Here is a 22,889-nt window from a genome sequence, read left to right as displayed (position 1 = left end):
TGGAGGAAACTCTGTTTTCCGCTGTCCTTTGCTATCCTTTCAGCACTCCTTCTTTCCCAGGGTGTGACCAGAGAGCCTGCAGTGTCTGCAGTGAGAAGCCTGCAGCCCCACAGACAGAGACAGGGTTGGCCTGCTTGTCTCAGGAATGTGCCTGGATGAATCTGGACTCCCAGCACCTCACACTCCAACTAGGCCAAAAATATCCTGGACTGTCCTGGGAGGGTTCTGTCCTCAGAGTCCACCGATGGAGAAAACAATCATCACAGATCAGGATGTAACACAGAGAGAGCTCTGTTCCTTCCCAGTGAGTTCCTCTGTACCTGCGTTGAGTGTGGAGGCAGAGGGCTAGGTGAGAGGGTGACTGGGGAGAAAGCAGAGTGCAGCATCAGACAGGGGTATTTGTGCTGTTTCAGCCACTCGCTGATCTGCCCCCACTGTCACCCTGGGCAACCCCGTCAGCACCTATGCCGCGCCTCCTCTCTGGGACACAACTATAGAGAGATGATAAAGAGATAGAGAATTTCCCACCACTCAGTGGAGAGAAAAAGGATGAGGAAAGAGGAAGGGTACCGTCTAGCCCACCAGGTAAAGCAGTCTGTTCGTCTCGGCTCTAAAGAGCATTAGTCTCTCAGGTTACAGCAGCCATGCAGTCGTCTTCACAGACAGACAGTGTCTCGTCAAATCAGCTGTAAGTGATGACCTTGCTCTCCGGATGCAACCGGAACCTTCCGGTCTGGGGCCCGTCTCTTCTTCAAGACAGGGGCGAGACAGACAGACAGACATATAAGACTAGATGAGGCTAGTAGGTTTGGTTAAGCTCTTAGGGCACACTGGTTAAATAGGACAGAGCCCTTAGGGTTGAACCAGTATCCCCTGTAATCTGGGTAAGAGACAGATCACTGTTGACTTGCTAATAAATGCTGTCAATAAGCCTTTCCACAGTAACAAGGCCCCAGCATCTCCAATCAATGCCCATATCAAACCCAAATACACATTGATGTTGAAATGAAAGACCCTCTATTGGGTGACTGGTGCCATCTGTCCTGTTAGCCCATGAGTTATGACACCATTACAGAGAGAAAGGAGCAGAGACAGGACATTGTAAGGATGAGGCTAGTTATAACCTCTTAATTGAATAGCTATTTAATGAGGCCATGACGTTGTCCTGGGGCATGTTCAGTGAGGGAACGAACATTACCCCAAAACTACCCATTTACTTTTGAGTATGGAATGGCTGACTAGAGATATCACCTTGATAAAATGTGAGAAAAGAGCAGTGAACAGGAATACGTTATGAAATGAACATGTTCCAATACTGATCTATGTAAATGACAGTTCCTTTGTGAAGGCTGGTTGCCAGGGACGACTGACCTCAGTTGTGATGTGGTGTGAGAGGTGAGGTGAAAGTCAAGAGTGGTTGAAGAAGATTCAACAGCAATACCTAGTGGTTGATCTGAGAACAACCATAGTTCAACATATCTGACCCTGTTCCACATTACACATGAACCCACGAACACACACACACACACACACACACACACACACACACACACACACACACACACACACACACACAGGCACACACACGCACACACAGGCACACACAGGCACACACAGGCACACACACTCCAGTGGCCAGAGGATGATTCATTCAGACAAAGATGACTTTACTCTCCCTCTACAGATATTTCACCAGTCTTTAATGTCCTGAGGGGCTGCCATGCCCAAAGCCCTGGGCTATTTGTCCTCTGATCACTCATGCCTCAGTGAATTAAGGAGCCAGAGTTATAACTGGGTGGCCACGGTCGGGCAGCTAATGACAACTAACCACTGCCCAGCCATAATTAGACACATAAATAGTAGAAATCAATAGAGCCATTACTGCTTGATGTGCCACAACAGCCTGGGACGGGACGTCCGCCAAAGTGTTACTTTAGTCAGCCATGTGTGTCTACCGTGTCTACCATCTCTACTCAGTGGCATCAATCTCCCTCTACACTTCTCACAACAGCCACAGGATTACTGTATGGACGCTCCTGTCACAAACTCATATGGCATCTGTAAAAAATAACAATAATAGCTGTAGAAACCACAGAATACTTTTTAAAAAACTTGCCTATTTCTCTCTGCTCAAGATAGAGGGTAAACAAGAGGATAATATACAGTAGAGCTAATGCAGCACAAAGCACAGCCAACCCACTTTACAATGGATGGGGGGAGAATCCACTCGGTCATGAATAAACAATTCGTTTTGCATCTTTGCACAATGGACCAAATTAAATTGCACCAGGCTGAGTCCTCACACTCCCATGTGGTCGATGTGTTCAATAAATGCTGCAGTGAATGAAATTGCTCCAGATCTGCTTTCAGTGGCATACAGCAGATTGAGCTTTCCATTTGAGGTTTTAACACTCAATAATCCGTTAATGTGAACAGCAATATTCAATCACAAAATCCACAGTCACTAACTGGTACAGACCATGATCTTATAAACTCTATGATTCCACGTATACTGGAGACGATCTGTACCCTGTGAGATCAAAAAACCAGCTATGACTGAACTTCTCAAGCCCTGTCAGAGGAAAAGCACCAGGCATTATGGGCCCTAGCTGGAGGATCATTTGAGGGATATTTTCAGGTTGGATGACGTCCCCAGTGTGATGACACACATACAGAAGGTCTATAGCATCAGACACGTTGATTTACACTACAAACTGAGAGACACACACCTACACTTGACAGAGAATTTGAGGAATCCCAACCTTGCCCATTAATAAATGCAATATAGAAGAATTATTTCCATAGTGTGACAAATGTCTAGGATTTAACAACTAAGACAAATTCATGGAAAATGCTGCCCATGTCTTTCACGGTTATCAAATCAAGGCATTAAAAAGACAACAACAGACACAACAGGAAAAGAATAGACACCACAGAACAGAGACAATACAACACACAAACGTCAGAACATTTTCCAAATGAAACTTAAATCCATGAAGCATGCAGAAGGGATGTTCAGCGTTCCACGGAGCTCGGTTGGGAGAGTGAAAATCTCAGCGCCAGAATTTCCATTTTCAAAACAGAGGAGCTTGGAAGCCCATTCCAGTCAATCCCACACTTCCAAACCGAATTCTACATGGGGGCTCAATGACAACACTATATTGTTTAATACTGCAGGTCAGCTTCATAATCATCGTTCTCTTACACTGACTTCCTCGTGTTAATAAGCATTTGCTCATTCCTCCCTCTGTGCCAATCAAAACGTTTCCTGTCTGAGAAATGAGGGAAACCTGCAGCATATTTCTGCAGTCTCCACTCCCAGTGTCTTTCTGACAGAATGCGGCAGGCAGGCAGGCAGGCAGGCAGGCAGGCAGGCAGGCAGGCAGGCAGGCAGGCAGGCAGGCAGGCAGGCAGCCGAGGAGCTGCTGTCATGTGAATTTAATCAGTAGGAACAGACCCAGTGTTTTCCCTCCAGAGGGGCATTGGAAACAACTCTGAGGTGCACAGGAACCTCCCTCTGCCTCATGAAGAGAGACAAATGATGAGACAAACCACAAGCATTCTACAACTCACAAACTATTATCCACCTCAGCTGTTTTTCCCTCAGCCAACTTCCTTCCCAAGAGATTCTGCACATGCAAATACAATAAGAATACCAAACAGTAGGAACACCTTCCTAATATTGAATTCCATTTTCGCCCTCAGAACAGCCTCAATTCCACGGGGCATGGACTCTCACCTGGATTCACCTGGTCAGTCTATGTCATGGAAAGAACAGGTGTCCTTAATGTGTTGTATATGCAGTGTATGTCAATGCTTAATCTTTCAGCCTACAATAAAAGTGTATACATTTTCAAGGTGTTATCTATCGTAATATATTTTGCCAACCGAATCTTCTGAGGCATTACCTTGCACCTTCTTCTTCTATAGTTTCCTCCCGGTCTTCTTCTATGGTCTCCTCCCTGTCTTTTTCTTGTTCTATGGTCTCCTCCCTGTCTTTTTCTTGTTCTATGGTCTCCTCCCTGTCTTGTTCTATGGTCTCCTCCCTGTCTTTTTCTTGTTCTATGGTCTCCTCCCTGTCTTGTTCTATGGTCTCCTCCCTGTCTTGTCCGGCAGCCTCCAGTTCCAGCAGTACCTGTTCATGTTCAGTCAGGCATTTAACCTCCTGACCAAGAGGTATGCAGCTGCAGCAGGTTCCCATTCTGGCCCCACTAGCCTCTCCTCTGCTGCCCTGCTGCTGGCCACCCTGCTCTGTCTCTGATCGTCTGGACCATGACTGGCCCATCCTCTATTATGTAGCTCACCACAGGAAGAAGATTGTCTCATCTCTGCCCTGACAACTGTTAATGTATTCATTGCAGGCTCCAGAGTTAAATATATCAAATGTCAGTTTGGTGAGTGATGGAATGGCTGTTTCCCAGCTCTGCAGTACATAGCCACCCACTGTATCAACCTCTCAATCCACTCTTTGTCCTACTCCCTTTCATTCAGTGCAGTGTTATACCACCAACCTGTTTGTGTCCTTAAACTGCCATCGCCCTAATCGGTCACCACGAACATGGTGTTGACATGACAGCTGTGTTCCTAACTCCTTGGCCTTGAGTGGCTGTTCAAACCATTACACAGGTTAGGACAAGACGAATGTGGAAACTGGAGACCTGGATGGACATTTAGACATGACACCAGTGTATTTGTGACTAATGACAAAACAGCCTTACAGTATAAGTAAACAAAACATTTATGGCTCCTTGAAAAGCACTTCATAAAACCCATCTATTATTTACTAGTATTAACTTTAACCTGTTAATAATCTGCCCTTGAACAAGACACTTAACCCTAATGCTCCACTTGTACATGCAGTGAAACAGGACAAATATAAGCACCCCCTATTTGATATGTCATTTCTTTTAGAATGGATCCTGGCATCCTGGCAGTAGTCCTATCCAAGATGGCGTAGCAGTCAGACGTCTTTGTCCTTCGTCTTGTCGTGTCCCATGTATATATATATTTACATATTTTCTTCGCATATCTTTTTATATATTTCTTTCTAAAAACTCAACCTCAAAACACTCTCCTGCAACCCGCCTCACCAATTTAAAAAAAATTATTATTATTTACCTCAAATCTGAAATCTGAAATCCTCAACAGAAGCTAGCCAGAGGTTAGCCAGAGGTTGGCCAGTTCACTGGCTAAAGTTGGAGTTCAGCTAGCCACGGTTGGCGGTCATCAGCTATCCCTTAACTCGAAAAGCTAGCGCCAGTTTTGTACAGCGCGACTCAGATCAGAGCATCCCGGACCTATTTTCTCTCCATATCCCCGGATTTCTACCGCAGGCTCTGGACATTTACACCTGGATCTTGCAGCTAGCTAGCTGCTACCCGAATGACTATTGGCTAACGTCGGTCCCGGAGCTAACATCAATTATTCCGGAGCTAGCCAGCTGAAGAGTTCCATCAGCCACTCCTGGGCTACAATCACCTATCCGGACCCGTTTTACTGCCGATGCGGAGCCCCATCGGGCCTTCACGACTGGACTACCGAGGTTATCTGCCCGAGGGAGTTATCCAACTGGCCCCTCCGTCGCGACGTAACCTGAACGCCCATCTGCGGCCTGCTAATCGTTAGCTGTCTTATCGGCTGCTATGTGAATAGGTCTATCGGACAATTTTCTTGGGCCACTATAACTATAACTATTTTGCCAATTGGACTGGTCCCCCCTACCACACGGAACCCCACTAATCTACAGACGGAAACGCACAAGGTGGCTAAAAACAGACATCTCTCCATCTTCTGCCAGCTTGCTACCTATGGCCCTGCTAGCTGTCTGAATCTCACGGGACCCTTATGATCACTCGGCTAAGCATGCCTCTCCTTAATGTCAATATGCCTTGTCCATTGCTGTTCTGGTTAGTGTTTATTGGCTTATTTCACTGTAGAGCCTCTAGCCCTGCTCATTATACCTTATCCAACCTTTCAGTTCCACCACCCACACATGCTATGACATCTTCTAGTTTTAATGATGTTTCTAGAGACAATATCTCTCATCACCACTCAATGCCTAGGTTTACCTCCACTGTATTCACATCCTACCATACCTTTGTCTGTACATTATACCTTGAAGCTATTTTATCGCCCCCAGAAACCTGCTCCTTTTACTCTCTATTCTGGACGTCATAGACGACCATTTCTCATAGCTTTTAGCCATACCCTTATTCTACTCCTCCTCTGGTGATGTAGAGGTGAATCCAGGCCCTGCAGTGCCTAGCTCCACTCCTATTCCCCAGGCGCTCTCTTTTGATGACTTCTGTAACCGTAATAGCCTTGGTTTCATGCATGTTAACATTAGAAGCCTTCTCCCTAAGTTTCTTTTATTCACTGCTTTAGCACACTCTGCCAACCTGGATGTCCTAGCCGTGTCTGAATCCTGGCTTAGGAAGACCACCAAAAACTCTGAAATCTTCATCCCTAACTACAACATTTTCAGACAAGATAGAACGGCCAAAGGGGGCAGTGTTGCAATCTACTGCAGAGATAGCCTTGCGCGTTCTGTCCTACTATCCAGGTCTGTACCCAAAGAATTTGAAGTTCTACTTTTAAAAATCCATCTCTCTAAAAACAAGTCTCTCACCGTTGCCGCCTGCTATAGACCACCCTCTGCCCCCAGCTGTGCTCTGGACACCATATGTGAACTGATTGCCCCCCATCTATCTTCAGAGCTTGTGCTGCTAGGTGACCTAAACTGGGACATACTTAACACCCCCAGCCATCCTACAATCTAAGCTTGATGCCCTCAATCTCACACAAATTATCAATGAACCTACCAGGTACCACCCCAAAGGCGTAAACACGGGCACCCTCATAGATATCATCCTAACCAACCTGCCCTCCAAATACACCTCTGCTGTTTTCAACCAAGATCTCAGCGATCACTGCCTCATTGCCTGCATCCGTAATGGGTCAGCGGTCAAACGACCTCCACTCATCACTGTCAAACGCTCCCTGAAACATTTCAGCGAGCAAGCCTTTCTAATCGACCTGGCCCGGGTATCCTGGAAGGATATTGACCTCATCCCGTCAGTAGAGGATGCCTGGTTATTTTTAAAAAATGCCTTCCTCACCATCTTAAATAAGCATGCCCCATTCAAGAAATTCAGAACCAGGAACAGATATAGCCCTTGGTTCTCTCCAGACCTAACTGCCCTTAACCAACACAAAAACCTCCTGTGGCTTTCTGCATTAGCATCGAACAGCCCCCGTGATATGCAACTTTTCAGGGAAGTTAGAAACCAATATACACAGGCAGTTAGAAAAGCCAAGGCTAGCTTTTTCAAGCAGAAATTTGCTTTCTGCAACACAAACTCAAAAAAGTTCTGTGACACTGTAAAGTCCATGGAGAATGAGAACACCTCCTCCCAGCTGCCCACTGCACTGAGGATAGGAAACTCTGTCACCTCCGATAAATCCACTATAATTGAGAATTTCAATAAGCATTTTTCTACGGCTGGCCATGCTTTCCACCTGGCTACCCCTACCGTGGTCAACAGCACTGCACCCCCCACAGCTACACGCCCAAGCCTTCCCCATTTCTCCTTCTCCCAAATCCAGTCAGCTGATGTTCTGAAAGAGCTGCAAAATCTGGACCCTACAAATCAGCCGGGCTAGACAATCTGGACCCTTTCTTTCTAAAATTATCTGCCGAAATTGTTGCAACCCCTATTACGAGCCTGTTCAACCTCTCTTTCGTGACGTCTGAAATTCCAAAAGATTGGAAAGCAGCTGCTGTCATCCCCCTCTTCAAAGGAGGGGACACTCTTGACCCAAACTGCTACAAACCTATATCTATCCTACCCTGCCTTTCTAAGGTCTTCGAAAGCCAAATCAACAAACAAATTACCGACCATTTCGAATCCCACCGCACCTTCTCCGCTATGCAATCTGGCTTCAGAGCTGGTCTTGGGTGCACCTCAGCCACGCTCAAGGTCCTAAACGATAACGTAACCGCCATCGATAAGAAACAATACTGTGCTACCGTATTCATTGACCTGGCCAAGGCTTTCGACTCTGTCAATCACCACATCCTCATCGGCAGACTCAATAGCCTTGGTTTCTCAAATGATTGCCTCGCCTGGTTCACCAACTACTTCTCTGATAGAGTTCAATGTGTCAAATCGGATGGCCTGTTGTCCGGGCCTCTGGTAGTCTCTATGGGTGTGCCACAGAGTTCAATTCTTGGGCCAACTCTTTTCTCTGTATACATCAATGATGTTGCTCTTGCTGCTGGTGAGTCTCTGATCCACCTCTACGCAGACGACACCATTCTGTATACTTCTGGCCCTTCTTTGGACACTGTGTTAACAACCCTCCAGACGAGCTTCAATGCCATACAACTCTCCTTCCGTGGCCTCCAACTGCTCTTAAATACAAGTAAAACTAAATGCATGCTCTTCAACCGATCACTGCCCCCACCTGCCCGCCCGTCCAGCAGCACTACTCTGGACGGTTCTGTCAAAACAGGAAATCATTAAAAAGTGTTGTCACGGCAAAGGGCACTGCCACAGCCTCTGCCTACTGCCTCCAAAAATTCTGAATAATCACTACACCCCCATTCTCCAAACATCAGGGAGGGTCAGAGGGTCACATCAGGGAGGGTCAGGGAGAGTGGGTCAGAACACAGGAGGGCATGACACTCCTGCCTCTCCTCTCAGCACATCACACACAACACTAGAGCTGTCAGTTCAGACCACACACGGACTGTCAAAGTGCTTCTGAGTTTTCAACAGCATTACGTGAAAGTTGACCAGTTACGGAAGAGACGTATTTGTTTTGATTATGATTTAGCTGAGCGATTAAATACTGTATCACCTAACAGATCCAAGTATGTATTTGGGGATGGAAAAGTGACTGCCTGGTAGTGCTGCTGATACCATGGTGGTGAGTGGCATGCAGGTGAATGGAGGTTGACACACAATGCAGAAGAGCCCAGTCATTCACTGATTACAGCCTTCAGCATGGCAAGGAGCGATTCCAGAGTGTTTGGAGAGCTTGACATACACACGGGGGGGGGGGGCTAGACAAAGAGAGGAGACAAAACCCTCTCAGAATCATTAATGTCAGGTGAAGGTCACAGCATGATCTTAACAAACAGCTGAGAGAGGAGTAGGACAAGGACTGTTAATTACACACTGGCTCAGACAGACAGCACATCTCATCAACATGCTGAAGTGTGAGAGACAGGGGGTGAGGATTCGTTGTAGCCATCATAGCCAATGCATACAGAGATGTTTGTGTACTTGGAAACAAATAGAAATGACAGCTTTAAGCCCCCTGCAGTCTGACCTCTCATAGACGCCCTGGGCTGAATGAAACAGCCGCAGGGTTGAGCAGTGGGAACTGTGGAATTCCACTGCTCAGCATGAAACCTCTAAACACCACTACCGGTATGTAAGAGTGGGCAGCAGTATAGTTTCAGACTAGCCAGAGAAAAGACTATGAAAACTGTAGGGGGGCATACTGCTTCATATAACCTGGAATAAAATACCTTCACAGAAAGAAAATGTTTACTCTGTGGTCAATCTTTCTGCATATGAGAGAAGATGAAGAGCTCTTTGAGTGGAGTTTTCAACTTTATATTAGTTTCAATGGGATAACAGCAGTTAAACCCACCTCCAGTCTACTGCATGAGAGCAGCTTGGCTGCGGCTGATACAGGGAGGTCTGTCTGATTGGTATTCAGTGGCATGCTTCTTATCACTCCCCCGTCATCTCTCCCTCTGCCACTTGACACAGAAATATCTGAATTTCAATCAATTCCCATTCAATTCCATAGTACTTGGAGACAACATGACATTAATGGACAAATTCCATACTGTCCAGACCATCTTACCTACAGTACATCCACCTGAGGGAATCAGGACTTAGTTGTGGGTGGTCAATTGAACTGTTATGATGAGGCCATAATTATTAAAGTAATGAAGGTGCATTCAGTGTCTGTGGTGAATGTAGGCTTTCCTAGAAAGCACACCACACCTGCCAACACTGAGTCGTAACAAAGACAGAAACGACAACCGTCAACACGTTGCTGTAAGAATAAAATAGAAGTGTGTTTCCTTAGAATTACCTTCCAGAAAGACTCAACACCACTCTTTTTTCTTCCTGTGGCACCAGGATGAAAGGAACAGTTGGGGATACACTTTAAAAGGAAGTCTGTCAAAAAAACTCTTTTAAAAACCGATCCACTAGGGTCAAGCAGCCCCAGTGAAAAGAGAAGTACAAAGGACGGCTAAAGTTCTTCCACTCTCTGTGGCAGTTTGAAAGTCAGCACTGGGCAGTTTCAAAAGCACTCAAGAGTTGAATACGGGTACTGGTGTAACCGTCAAAAACGATTGAATTTGCTAAACTTGACTAGGTTTGCTGAGCAGATTAACCTTGTCATCTGCATTGACGGAGATGATCATTACCTTTCAAACACATGTTCCTTCAGAACAAGGGGATCTTGGTATGTTGAGGCCAAAGGTCAACTAAAGCATTGTGAAGTTAGTTTGTAGCCTTCCTTCACTTGGCAACTTGGATCTCTGCTAGAGGTCGACCGATTAATCGGGGCCGATTTCAAGTTTTCATAACAATCGGTAATCGGTATTTTGGCCACCGATTTGCCGATTCTTTTTTTTTTTTTTTATAAATATTTTTTAACCAGGCAAGTCAGTTAAGAACACATTCTTATTTTCAATGACGGCCTAGGAACGGTGGGTTAACTGCCTTGTTCAGGGGCAGAACGACAGATTTTTACCTTGTCAGCTTGGGGATTCAATCTTGCAACCTTAGGGTTAACTAGTCCAACGCTCTAACCACCTGCTTTACATTGCACTCCACGAGGAGCCTGCCTGTTAAGCGAATGCAGTAAGAAGCCAAGGTAAGTTGCTAGCTAGCATTAAACTTATCTTATAAAAAACAATCAATCAATCAATCATAATCACTAGTTAACGACACATGGTTGATGATATTACTAGTTTATCTAGCCTGTCCTGCGTTGCATATAATCGATGCGGTGCGCATTCGCGAAAAAGGTCTCTCGTTGCTCCAACTTGTACCTAACCATAAACATCAATGTCTTTCTTAAAATCAATACACAAGTATATATTTTTAAACCTGCATATTTAGTTAATATTGCCTGCTAACATGAATTTCTTTTAACTAGGGAAAATGTGTCACCTCTGCAACAGAGTCAGGCTATATGCAGCAGTTTGGGCCGCTTGGCTCGTTGCGAACTGTGAATACTATTTCTTCCTAACAAAGACAGCCAACTTCGCCAAAAGGGGGATGATTTAACAAAAGCGCATTTGCGAAAAAAGCACAATCGTTGCATGACTGTACCTAACCATAAACATCAATGCCTTTCTTAAAATCAATACACAGAAGTGTATATTTTTAAACCTGCATATTTAGCTAAAAGAAATCCAGGTTAGCAGGCAATATTAACCAGCTGAAATTGTGTCACTTCTCTTCCGTTCATTGCACGCAGAGTCAGTATATGCAACAGTTTGGGCCGCCTGGCTCGTTATTAACTAATTTGCCAGAATTTTACGTAATTATGACATAACATTGAAGGTTGTGCAATGTAATAGGAACATTTAGATTTAGGGATGCCACCCGTTAGATAAAATACGGAACGGTTCCGTATTTCACTGAAAGAATAAACGTGATAGTTTCCGGATTTGACCATATTAATGACCTAAGGCTCGTATTTCTGTGTGTTATTATGTTATAATCAAGTCTATGATTTGATAGAGCAGTCTGACTGAGCGGTGGTAGGCACCAGCAGGCTCGTAAGCATTCATTCAAACAGCACTTTAGTGCGTTTTGCCAGCAGCTCTTCGCTGTGCTTCAAGCATTGCGCTGTTTATGACTTCAAGCCTATCAACTCCCAAGACTAGGCTGGTGTAACCGATATGAAATGGCTAGCTAGTTAGCGGGTTCGCGCTAATAGCGTTTCAAACGTCACTCGCTCTGAGACTTGGAATGGTTGTTTCCCTTGCTCTACATGGGTAACGCTGCTTCGAGGATGACTGTTGTCGATGTGTTCCTGGTTCGAGCCCAGGTAGGAGCGAGGAGAGGGACGGAAGCTATACAATTACACTGGCAATACTAAAGTGCCTATAAGAACATCCAATAGTCAAAGGTATATGAAATACAAATCGTATAGAGAGAAATAGTCCTATAATTCCTATAATAACTACAACCTAAAACTTCTTATCTGGGAATATTGAAGACTCATGTTAAAAGAAACCACCAGCTTTCATATGTTCTCATGTTCTGAGCAAGGAACTTAAACGTTAGCTTTCTTACATGGCACATATTGCACTTTTACTTTCTTCTCCAACACTTTGTTTTTGCGTTATTTAAACCAAATTGAACATGTTTCATTATTTATTTGAGGCTAAATTGATTTCATTGATGTATAATATCAAGTTAAAATAAGTGTTCATTCAGTATTGTTGTAATTGTCATTATTACAAATAAATAAATACAAATCAGACGATTAATCGGTATCGGCTTTTTTTGGTCCTCCAATAATTGGTATCGGTATTGAAAAATCATAATCGGTTGACCTCTAATCTCTGCACCGGTGAAGCGTGGATTTGCTGTATGCAGAAAGAGAATGCTTTATTAGTGGAGCCTAGAGATAAACCCCTGTAGGGAAACTGAGCTGCCTTTCATCTCCATTTAAAGTGTTTTGCTTCACTTCACGGCTAATTAACTCATTCTTCCGTTATAGTGCCGTTATACCACAGAACAGACAATACCAATTAGAAGACTGGAGGGAGGTGGCAAATAAACACAGAGATCTGAGATAAATAATAAAAGATTGATGGAACCATCATTTCTTATTAAGAACAAAAGTGGAGGGATATTGAAGAGGGAGTCTGTGTGCGTTTATGGAGTCTGTGTGGGTCTATATGGATATTGTACACTTCCCCCTGTCAGTCCAGCAGGTTTGCAAACCCCAAATAACAATAGCAACATTGTCCCAACAGGACACCATTGTACCTCAATTGGATCATTTCTCCCCTGGGGGAGCTATAGAGCTGCACTTTTCCCAAAGCATTGACTGCTCCAGCTATACGTTTTCTGGGGGAAACACTGGGAAAACCCTTTCACAGGCTCTTGTGTAGCTACTTAAAACCAACTGAAACAACATTCATATCTTCAGAGTAGATTTGATCAAAATAAATACCTCTCTCAGTCTGAGCAGAAAGAATTCTAAAGAAATGCAAGTCAGGAATATAGTGTCAGATTAAAGTAACAGCCAAAGAGCCCTGGTCCACTCTGAGACAGGAGAGGTTATCTAACTAACCCAGCATGTTAGAGAGCACTAGGCAGACCTCCATTCCTCCACTGGCCTACATGTAAATTAATGTGAGTTTTACTACGACCGCGCTGCCTGTCTCAACAATCCCTTCTTTGTACTCTAGCTCCGCTGGTTTCCACCAGCAACCCGCTACACAACCAGCAGACCGTTGTCACGGCAGCGCCATGTGGACTTGGATTCCGCTCAGCCTGTCACAGCATGCTCCATGGACAGCAGGGGGGAGGAGGGAAGGGGGGGACCCCAAAAACCTATACAGACAGCTCCATCCAATGATTATGGGAGACTTCAAGCTAAAGTGCTACTGTTTGGATGAAACCTCGACCACATCTGTCAGTCATGGAGTAAATATGACTGTGGTTTGAGAAGAGTTTTGCTTTTCGACAGGGGCTATCAGTCATATAAAGCTGTACTTCACAGTTGACTGTCATATTTCTGAGAGACTGGAGGTTTGATGAATTAACCAGCCCATGCCTCCACTCACAGTGTTTAATTAGCTGAGTGCTGGGTGACCGGGCAGGCAGGTGGGCTATGCATTCAACGCCCATGATTACCTTAAAGACACATGGGACAAATGTAGAAAAACCTGGCGCCGTCCAAGATGGCAGTAAATCAAATTAAGCTCTGATGTGGCCGGTCCACTGTGAAGTATTGAAGAGCCCACCATTAGGTGAAAATAACAGAAGCCACATCAGCAGAAATGAATGATTCCCCAATGAGGGATAATAAAGAGGCCAAGCACATCACAAGGACAAACTCAACATCTCTCATTGGCTCTTCCAAGACATGAACACATGTTCATATTAAAATGGTTAAAGATATTTAAAAAGTCCTTGGTTGCACATGTAGTTACTTGGAATCTACAGTTCCGGTCCTGGCGTAATTACATGCAACTACACTGCAGCAACTAAGGGATTTGATTAACCTTAGGTAAAGTCGCAGTAGAGTGGAACAAAGAGAACACTTTTTCTGTTCTGAACTTGGGAAGAGTGTGTCCAGTTTGAATTGTGTTGAAACCACAGCCATACTTTATGGGAATTCTAATGTGAGAAGAGGGTTGTAGGACAGTCGTGACTTGGCCTGTCCCTGTCGTCTGTTTGGTTCTCAGAAGTCTGCTGTTACCTAACCCACCAATGTTAAAACAGCACAATGACAAAGACACAATGTCCAGCTAGAGCCAGACAAGAAGACCAAAACAGGATCCTTGCTTCCATCAAGTCATTTCAGCAACAAATAACCAATTGATTTTACAGCCAGGCTGACATTTGGGCCATCATACATCTCCGGGTTGGCCTGTTGTTCTCTTTTCTCAGAGGCCAGAGAGACGGGCACAATGACTCCCTTCATGCAGCACACAATCAAAGTGTCAGCTATAACAAATTTCTGCAATCATTTTCTTTGCCCTTTTAAAAACTCACATGTCTGAATGCCAGCTTCCTGCCTCAGTCGTTTCTATAGTGTTTACATAAGGTGCGTTACATTGTCTGTGTTACGAGCCCTCCATCTCAGAGCAACACAATTCCAATGCAACATAGGGAGCAAGACAGCAGCACAGACAATCTCAATCTATGATATGATCTTGCACTGGGCTGTTTAGTTGGCAGGTGGGAGGACATGGATATCAGTGCCTTCCACACAGGTTGGTGCGTGTTGTGCTGAATCAGCTATACTCCCACGGTCCCACCAGACTGAGTCTGTCTGAGACTACTGAGGAACACACCAGACTTGAATGGGCATCCTCCCATCCACACCAGTGTTGCTAAGCACTAGAAAGCATCTGTCTGCAACCACAGAACACTTTCATTAGTTATCAATGAGTTATTAATTAGTTATTACAACTGCTTTGAGTCAGGAGATATTAACAATATTAACACAATCGTGTAATACTGAGGCTCATGTTTGTGCTGTGTGCCGCTTGGAACAGACTTTGTTTGCTCCCAATTATTTCCTACATTCAACAAACTATTCACACAAACAAGAATACAACCATAGCAGTACAAAGCACTTTATGGCAGGCTCTCTGACTGGGGCAAGTGAGGCAAACTAAAAGGGGCATGACTGTGGACAGAGTTGCCAGTGTTCTCCAAAAGTACATAGAGTAGCCAGACAAATAGAAAAAGTAGCCAGCCAGACGCTCAACATTTTTTGCCGAAAGAGTTCTATTTTTGTGGCCTCTGTTACATGATTCCACTTGAAATACACAGGAAAACTATTGAATACTTTATTGAATTTACCTCCCAGATTGTAAAAATGATTTGTGGTATTGTGTAGAAAGACATGACTTTACAATTGAAATGACTGAAAACGTATGAATTCAGTGTATTGTTAGTTGTTTTGGATATTGTCTAGGTCTATGTAACGGTCTTGAGACGACAAACGCTGGGAGACGGGAGGCAAGTACGAGGATTTAATAATAAATAGACATGAAACAAAGCAAAAACAGCGTCCGGACAAGAGAAACAAAAAAATATCAATGCAGACACGTGGATGAAACTGAGGAAGTGACAGATATAGCGGAGGCAATCAATGAAATTATGCAGTCCAGGTGAATCCGATGAAGCGCTGGTGCATGTAACGATGGTGACAGATGTGCGTAATGATGAGCAGCTTGGCGGAGCGGGAGAGGCGGAGCGGGTGCAGACGTGACAGTCTAGGGCTAGGCCTAGATGATCAGGACTATTTTCTAAGTAAGAGAACATTAAACCTTTTTAAACATTTAACCTGTCTCTTGAGATTTAAGTCTTATTTACAGTTTTACTGCAATAGATGCCATAATAATGTTCTTCAAAATATAAATTTTATTCAAACAAAAATAGAGTAAATAAATTAAAAGTTGTTTGTCCAGGTTTTGGTTTTTCACAGTTTTAGGTTTTCGCTCTCAAAATCACACTTTTTTATTAAAATAAATTAATTGGAGTTCAAAATCCACAACAATGTTTAAACCACATCCGGAGACCACTTTTGAGGTCTGGGAAAAAACTGAGACATTCAGATTTTGGGGTGTAATTACCCTTTAATTAAAGTGTGCACCTAGTAAGAGGTTGTTGTTTAGCTGTGTTTGTAGCAAACGTGATGAGTTTGCAAAACAAATACCCATTGGATCGATGAAAATAATTATGATATCATTCTGCCAGGTAAGAATATGCTACTTTGTAGTTAGCATTTAATGTTTTTTGGGAAAGCCTTTCCATCTACCAGAAGACTGTTTTCATTAACATCTTCGCTAATGGCTAGACTCACGCAATGTACACACACAGGGGTAAGCTTGGCACACCGGTATTTGGAGAGTTTCTCTCATAACGCAGATCTTCTCAAGCTCTGTCAAGTTGGATGGGCTATTTTCAGGTCTCTCCAGAGATGTTTGATCGGGTTCAAGTCCAGGCTCTGGCTGGGCCACTCAAGGACATTCAGAGATTTGTTTTCCGAAGCCACTCTTGCATTGTCTTGGCTGTGTGTTTAGGGTCATTGTCCTGTTGGAAGGTGAACCTTCGCCCCAGTCTGTGGTCCTGAACGCTCAGGAGCAGGATTTCATCAAGGATCTCTCTGTACTTTGCTCTGTTCATCTTTGCCTTGATCCTGACTTGTCTCCCAGTCCCTGCCGCTGAAAAACATACCCACAGCATGATACTATCACCACCATGCTTCACCATAGGGATGGTGCCAGGTTTCCTCCAGACGTGAAGTTCAATCTTGGTTTCATCATGGTCTGAGAGTCCTTACGGTGCCTTTTGGCAAACTCCAAGCGGGCTGTCATTTGCCTTTTACTGAGGTGTGGCTTCTGTCTGGCCGCTCTACCATAAAGGACTGATTGGTGGAGTGTTGCAGAGATGGTTGTCCTTCTGGAAGGTTCTCCCATCACCAAAGGGGAACTCTGGACATCTGTCAGAGTGACCATCGGGTTCTTGGTCACCTCCCTGACCAAGGCCCTTCTCCCCAGATTGCTCAGTTTGGCCGGGCGGCCAACTATAGGAAGAGTCTAGGTGGTTCCAAACTTCTTCCATTTAAGAATGATGGAGGCCACTGTGTTCTTGGGGACCTTCAATGCTGCAAACAATTTTTCGAACCCTTCCCCAGATCTGTGCCTCGACACAATCCTGTCTCGGAGCTCTACGGACAATTCCTTCAACCTCATGGCTTGGTTTTTGCTCTGACATGCACTGTCAACTGTGGGACGTTATATAGACAGGTGTGTGCCTTTCCAAATCATGTCCAATCAATTGAATTTACCACAGGTGGACTCCAATCAAGTTGCAGAAACATCAAAGGATGATCAATGGAAACAGGATGCACCTGAGCTAAATTTTGAGTCTCATAGCTAAGAGTCTGAATACTTATGTAAATAAGGTATCTGTTTTTTTGTTTTTATACATTTGCAAACATTTCTAAAAACCTGTTTTTGATTTGTCTTTATGGGGTATTGTGTGTAGATTGATGAAGGAAATAAATAATTTGATCAATTTTAGAATAAGGCTATAACGTAACAAAATGTGGAAAAGGGAAAGGGGTCTGAATACTTGCAAATTCACAAGCATCATGCTCTCTTCTCTCTGTAAGAAATTTGACGCAACCAGAGATCTGTATATGAGGAGATGCTCATGTCTCCACCCTAACAATGGGAATAGTTGTCCCAAAGGTGGGAAGACAGGCGACAAGCTTAGGTCCAAAATAAGCCCACAGACATGCATTGGGCTTGTTTTGGACAGATTTTGGTGACAGTGAAACCTCTCCCTTCGCCTCTTCCTCTCTGCTACGCTTCCCCATTATTGCTTGCTTTCTGACTGACAGGCACCTATCCTATCAATAGATCGCTAGAAGATGCATATCGTTCATACTAGCAGGAGAGGGCTCGACGGACTGGCGAATTGAAACTGTTAAATGAAAAGTAGCCTAGTTAAAATGAAGTGGAAAATGTAGCCGGCTGAAAATGAGTCTGTAACTGGCTAATAAGCTGACAGCCGGTGCTAATGGAAAACACTGATTCAAAGACAGTACAATATGAAGGCTAAAACTGCTTCTCCAATAGAAATTGTCTAGCTAAGCTCATGCGTAGAAAAACGTAATCGGGTCTAACAGTCGTTTTGCGCCAAACTCTGCATGTGCAGGTGGTCAAATCAAAGCCACTCCTTTGATGTGTCAATTTGTCTAACTACTGATGACATTGGCTCCAATCTAGGTTTTGCTGCTAGATTTTAAGAAAATTAACAACTAAGGAAGAATTGTTCACTTCTCTCATTGACTTCTCAAACCCCGGCCTGGTCTGTTTGGTCTGTTTCAAAAGTGTTCCCGGAAGTCCCGCGATGTTGCGCCTCTGGGTTTAGTAACTCTGTGAATGAGTTGCTACCCACCAGAAAGCACCAATGGTGGGAGGAGTCCTCCTTCCATTGGTTCACAATGAGGGACCACTGCTCATGCATTCTCTATGTCTACACTTGCTTTACAGTATCAATCAATCAAATGTATTTTTACATCAGCAGATGTCACAAAGTGCAATACAGAAGCCCAGCCTAAAACCCCAAACAGCAAGCAATGCAGATGTATAAGCACGTGGCTAGGAAAAGTAGACTTGTCAGTTGTCATTGTTAACTTAATTTATCAGTTGGTTTTCAGAGTGGTCTGTTATCTGCTCTGTGTGTTTCCCCCTTTTCCAGGGACCCATCTGCTACATACTGGCAGCCACAGCCTACAGAATTGATTCCCATCAACAAACTTGATGTGAAACACTGCAGAAGGAAATACCCAGCTAGATAATGCAAATGGCTCTCTACTGAGTGTCTGGGTAAACACATAAAATTCTGTAGAGAGAGTGAGTGGTTTAATGTTACTTCTACAAACATAGCACAGCCTGGTAGTAGCCAAAAGAAAGGCAAAGACTGACAGAATGCTCTGGTAGATATGGTGGATTGGTTTTTGGGAGCCATAATCATTTTCTGGAAAGAGAAATTGTGACTTTGGGGATCCTGTTCTCGCTGCCTACAGACTGTAATCATGCTATACATCTCTGTCACCATATGGTCACAGACACATTAGCCCCTCTCCTGCCCCTTCTCCAGCCACACACACAAACACACAGCTAATGGAGAGAGTAGAGGTCTTGCGTATTGGAGGGTGTGAGCTGAATTTCAATAGATTTCTTTCAGTCCTGCTTGGCATTTCCCTTTATTTTCTAAATGATGTGGGCAGAAAGCAAGAGTTAATTGGCATGAGAACTTCAACAGAGCATCAATATAGCCTGTCAATCTATTGTGATGTCAGTAATCAAATCACAATATATTGTGATGCAAAACTGAACCATACATGTTCAAACACTCCATGCAGGCGTATCCGTGGGACAGATGGGAAATTACATCACATCAGTGTGTGTGTGTGTGTGTGTGTGTGTGTGTGTGTGTGTGTGTGTGTGTGGTAAAGCAGCATCATGTGTGTGTTCAGTCCTCTCTCTTCCTCAAACACAGATGCTCTAAATAGAAAGAATGTAGGATATTATCTAGCTACAGATACTGAAGATAAGCAAACATGACCTTACTCCAAACAATATAGGATTAGGTTACGTTGGTCAAAGACAATCATATTTTCATTCATCTCACCTTTGGGGAGTTCTGTCGAAATAACAGGAAATGCATTTCAAGGTGCTGGTTTATAATAGGCCTGTGTAATTTCTGTCTGAAACTTAAAGTAAGCATAGGCTACTGATGCATACGTTAGGCTAAAAGTGTAAAGACAGCAGTCTATGATTTTACAAAACTATAGATAAATTACTTTATAAATCATAATAAAATGGTCCTGAAAAATACAATTAGTGGTTGGCAATCGGTGAAGGCTCCTCAGAGGAAAAAGGGGAGGACCATCCTCCTCAGTGAATTTCATAAAAATAAAAAATGGTAAAACATTTAAAAAGTTATACTAAATATAATCATGTCACCAAATAAACACACTATTTTGCAAAGAAGGTCTACAGTAGAACCATGCTGTAGCTACAGCTAGCTTCCGTCCTCCTCTGGGTACATTGACTTCAATACAAAACCTAGGAGGCTCATGGTTCTCACCCCCTTCCATAGACTTACACAGTAATTATGACAACTTCCGAAGGATGTCCTCCAACCTATTAGAGCTCTTGCAGCATGATCTGACATGTTGTCCACCCAATCAAAGGATCAGATAATTAATCTAGTATTGAAAGCATAGGCCACAGCTAGCTAGTACTGCAGTGCATAAAATGTGGTGAGTAGTTGACTCAAAGAGAGAGAAAGACAATAGTTGAACAGTTTTGAACAAAATAACTTATTCCAAAATGAAAGAGAAGCAAGAGAGAAATATTTTTTCACTTTCAGTTTCACTTAACGTTACTTAGCTAGCAAATACAGCTAGCTAGTTTAGCCTACTGGAACACCCTGCTCAAACAGAGGTATGCTATGTTAGCTAGCTGGCTATGACTTTCCAACACATGGAACTCTTCGAAGTCAAGGTAAGCTTTTGGTTTTACTAATTTAATTCCAGCAGGGCCCGCCGGTGTAACTGCTTACTGTATTATTGTAGTGGGTTTACTAACGTGTTAGTTCTATTAGCTATGCTGACTATGACATTACTTTAGCTAATATGTGACAACGATGTTGCTGTGTGTAGCGGTTTGGCTTGATGTGCTGTGCATTGAAGTCCAGAAGCAAAGAGAAGAGGTGAGAGGAGAGCGCATAGATGCTAGAATGATTACAATGTGGCTGCTATGAAAGTGAACTGTGTTTACGCATGGTCAGGGGTGTATTCATTCCACCTATTCTGTTGAAAACAAAAATCTTAAACGGAAGCAAACTGAACAAAACAGGGATAAATATACCTGAATTTGTCCAATAGAAACTCTAGTTTGCAACTGTTGGACTAATGATTACACCCTATATCAGCAGGCAAGAGTGTGCAAGGCTGTATTGAATGTCACTGTCTGTCACCTCAAATTTGTCTCTTGACCTGTGTGCACCTGTTGTAAACTTTCATTCATAGGCTAGGTTGTAGCAACCTCATGATGGGTATAGGGAAAATGTGAGTATCATGTAGTAGCCTAAACCTATTGCTGTTACATTGAACTGGGTGAATGGAATATGAATGACAGTCATCCAATTTGCTGTAATAAAATAAGGCCATGCTCATGAAAAAAAGTCTTAAACGGCTGTGACCGCCACTGTTGACAATGACATTGCAAGATACCGTATCATATAAAGCCTGAATAGCCTAACATAGCAGAAATCCCTGAGTAAACATTTGCATGAGGTAGTAGGCTATGCTATACAGCATTTGCTTTCGTTTAGCGTGAAGCCTAATAGTGGTCCAGTGGGTAGCCTAGTGGTTAGAACGTTGGACTAGTAACCGGAAGGTTGCAAGATCGAATCCCCGAGCTGACAAAGTACAAATCTGTCGTTCTGAACAACTGTTCCCGGGTAGGCTGTCATTGAAAATAAGATTTTGTTCTTAACTGACTTGCCTAGTAAATAAATAAATATGGGGCTAGTCAGGAGCAATAGGCTACTCTGTGACATTCAGAAATTATCAATCAAATCAACAAACCAGTGCGTTGATGCAACATTGTATCCATGAACACCTGGGGTATTTTTATGTGTAACCATGAGAAAGAAAGTGATGGTTTGCATTGCAACGTCATCATTGCTCAACCCGCTGCAATTGATGCATTTAAAAGACTGCATGCCTTCAAGCGTGCTACCGACACAACAATAGTCCTACAGCTATGAGCTATTCGAGCTCGAATCGGACGTTATTGGAGTCACGCACATCCCATACATTAACAACATAAAGCTGCACTCACTTAATGAAGTAGCTGGCCCCCTCGTCCGAGAATCCTTCTTCCCATCCCAGTGGTAAATCTAAAACATGAATACAATGGGCTGCGTGAATCTATACATATCTAGATGCAGTAGGCTAAAGCACAATGTGCACAGCAGTCATGAAATATCGTATTATTAATTCCTGCGCGTACCTGATCGTATCATGTGTCCAGAGTTGACAGGTTCACTCGTACGAGGATGGAGCCAAGTAGTGCTGTGAGTTTTATCACTGAAAGAAACAAGACACCTGTTACTGGACGAGGATAACGTGAATAACTGCGTAATTAACCCGTTTCATCAGTAAAACTTAAAGTTAAAACATCACAGTGCATGCTCACTTGATGAAGAAGACCCTGCCATCTCGATAAACTCCATAGGACCAGTGGTCAGGTAGAGTGTCCCGCCCGAGCGGTGCCGCCATGATCCCCGCTTCTTGTTCAAGCTATTTCATTCTCTTCTCCCCTCCGCAGAGTTTTCAGTCCAATGATCACCGCTAGGGCTGTAGACTTTTAAAGGGGAAGACCAAACTTGTAAAAAGTCCTAAAGCCAGCGCGCCTTTGTGCCACTTTTAGCCGACGAAAAGGAGGGTAGACATACCAAAGCGTGCGTGGTTGGCTGTGGTTGAATCAATCAAAACATGGTTCTCCAATTCAGTTCAATCAAGCGCAGTATTGTTATGCATCACAAGGGTGCAGCTACAGT

At 43.7% G+C, this 22,889-nt stretch overlaps 1 protein-coding gene across 10 annotated transcripts in view; it reads right to left on the bottom strand.

The window, feature by feature from the left end:
• The window catches only part of plekha7b (pleckstrin homology domain containing, family A member 7b), a 157,041-nt gene extending 134,392 nt beyond the window's left edge, over window positions 1-22,649 (bottom strand). For 4 of the 10 annotated variants that reach the window (XM_029767713.1, XM_029767716.1, XM_029767717.1 and 1 more), the window contains exons 1-3: window positions 22,526-22,646; window positions 22,340-22,416; window positions 22,169-22,226 (exon numbers count right to left, since the gene is read on the bottom strand). In XM_029767713.1, coding sequence (XP_029623573.1) covers window positions 22,169-22,226; window positions 22,340-22,416; window positions 22,526-22,608 — 218 coding nt within the window. In that variant the 5' untranslated portion in view covers window positions 22,609-22,646. Of the gene's footprint in view, window positions 1-22,168; window positions 22,227-22,339; window positions 22,417-22,525 lie in introns of all 10 variants that reach the window. The other 6 variants (XM_029767719.1, XM_029767720.1, XM_029767722.1 and 3 more) reach the window with 4 other exon arrangements.
• Window positions 22,650-22,889: the final 240 nt, after the last annotated feature.

The sequence above is a fragment of the Salmo trutta genome, chromosome 12, assembly GCF_901001165.1.
Source record: "Salmo trutta chromosome 12, fSalTru1.1, whole genome shotgun sequence".
Classification (NCBI taxonomy): Eukaryota; Metazoa; Chordata; class Actinopteri; order Salmoniformes; family Salmonidae; genus Salmo; species Salmo trutta.
Note: the sequence above shows the minus strand (reverse complement) of the source record. Positions and strands in the feature narration are given on the sequence as shown.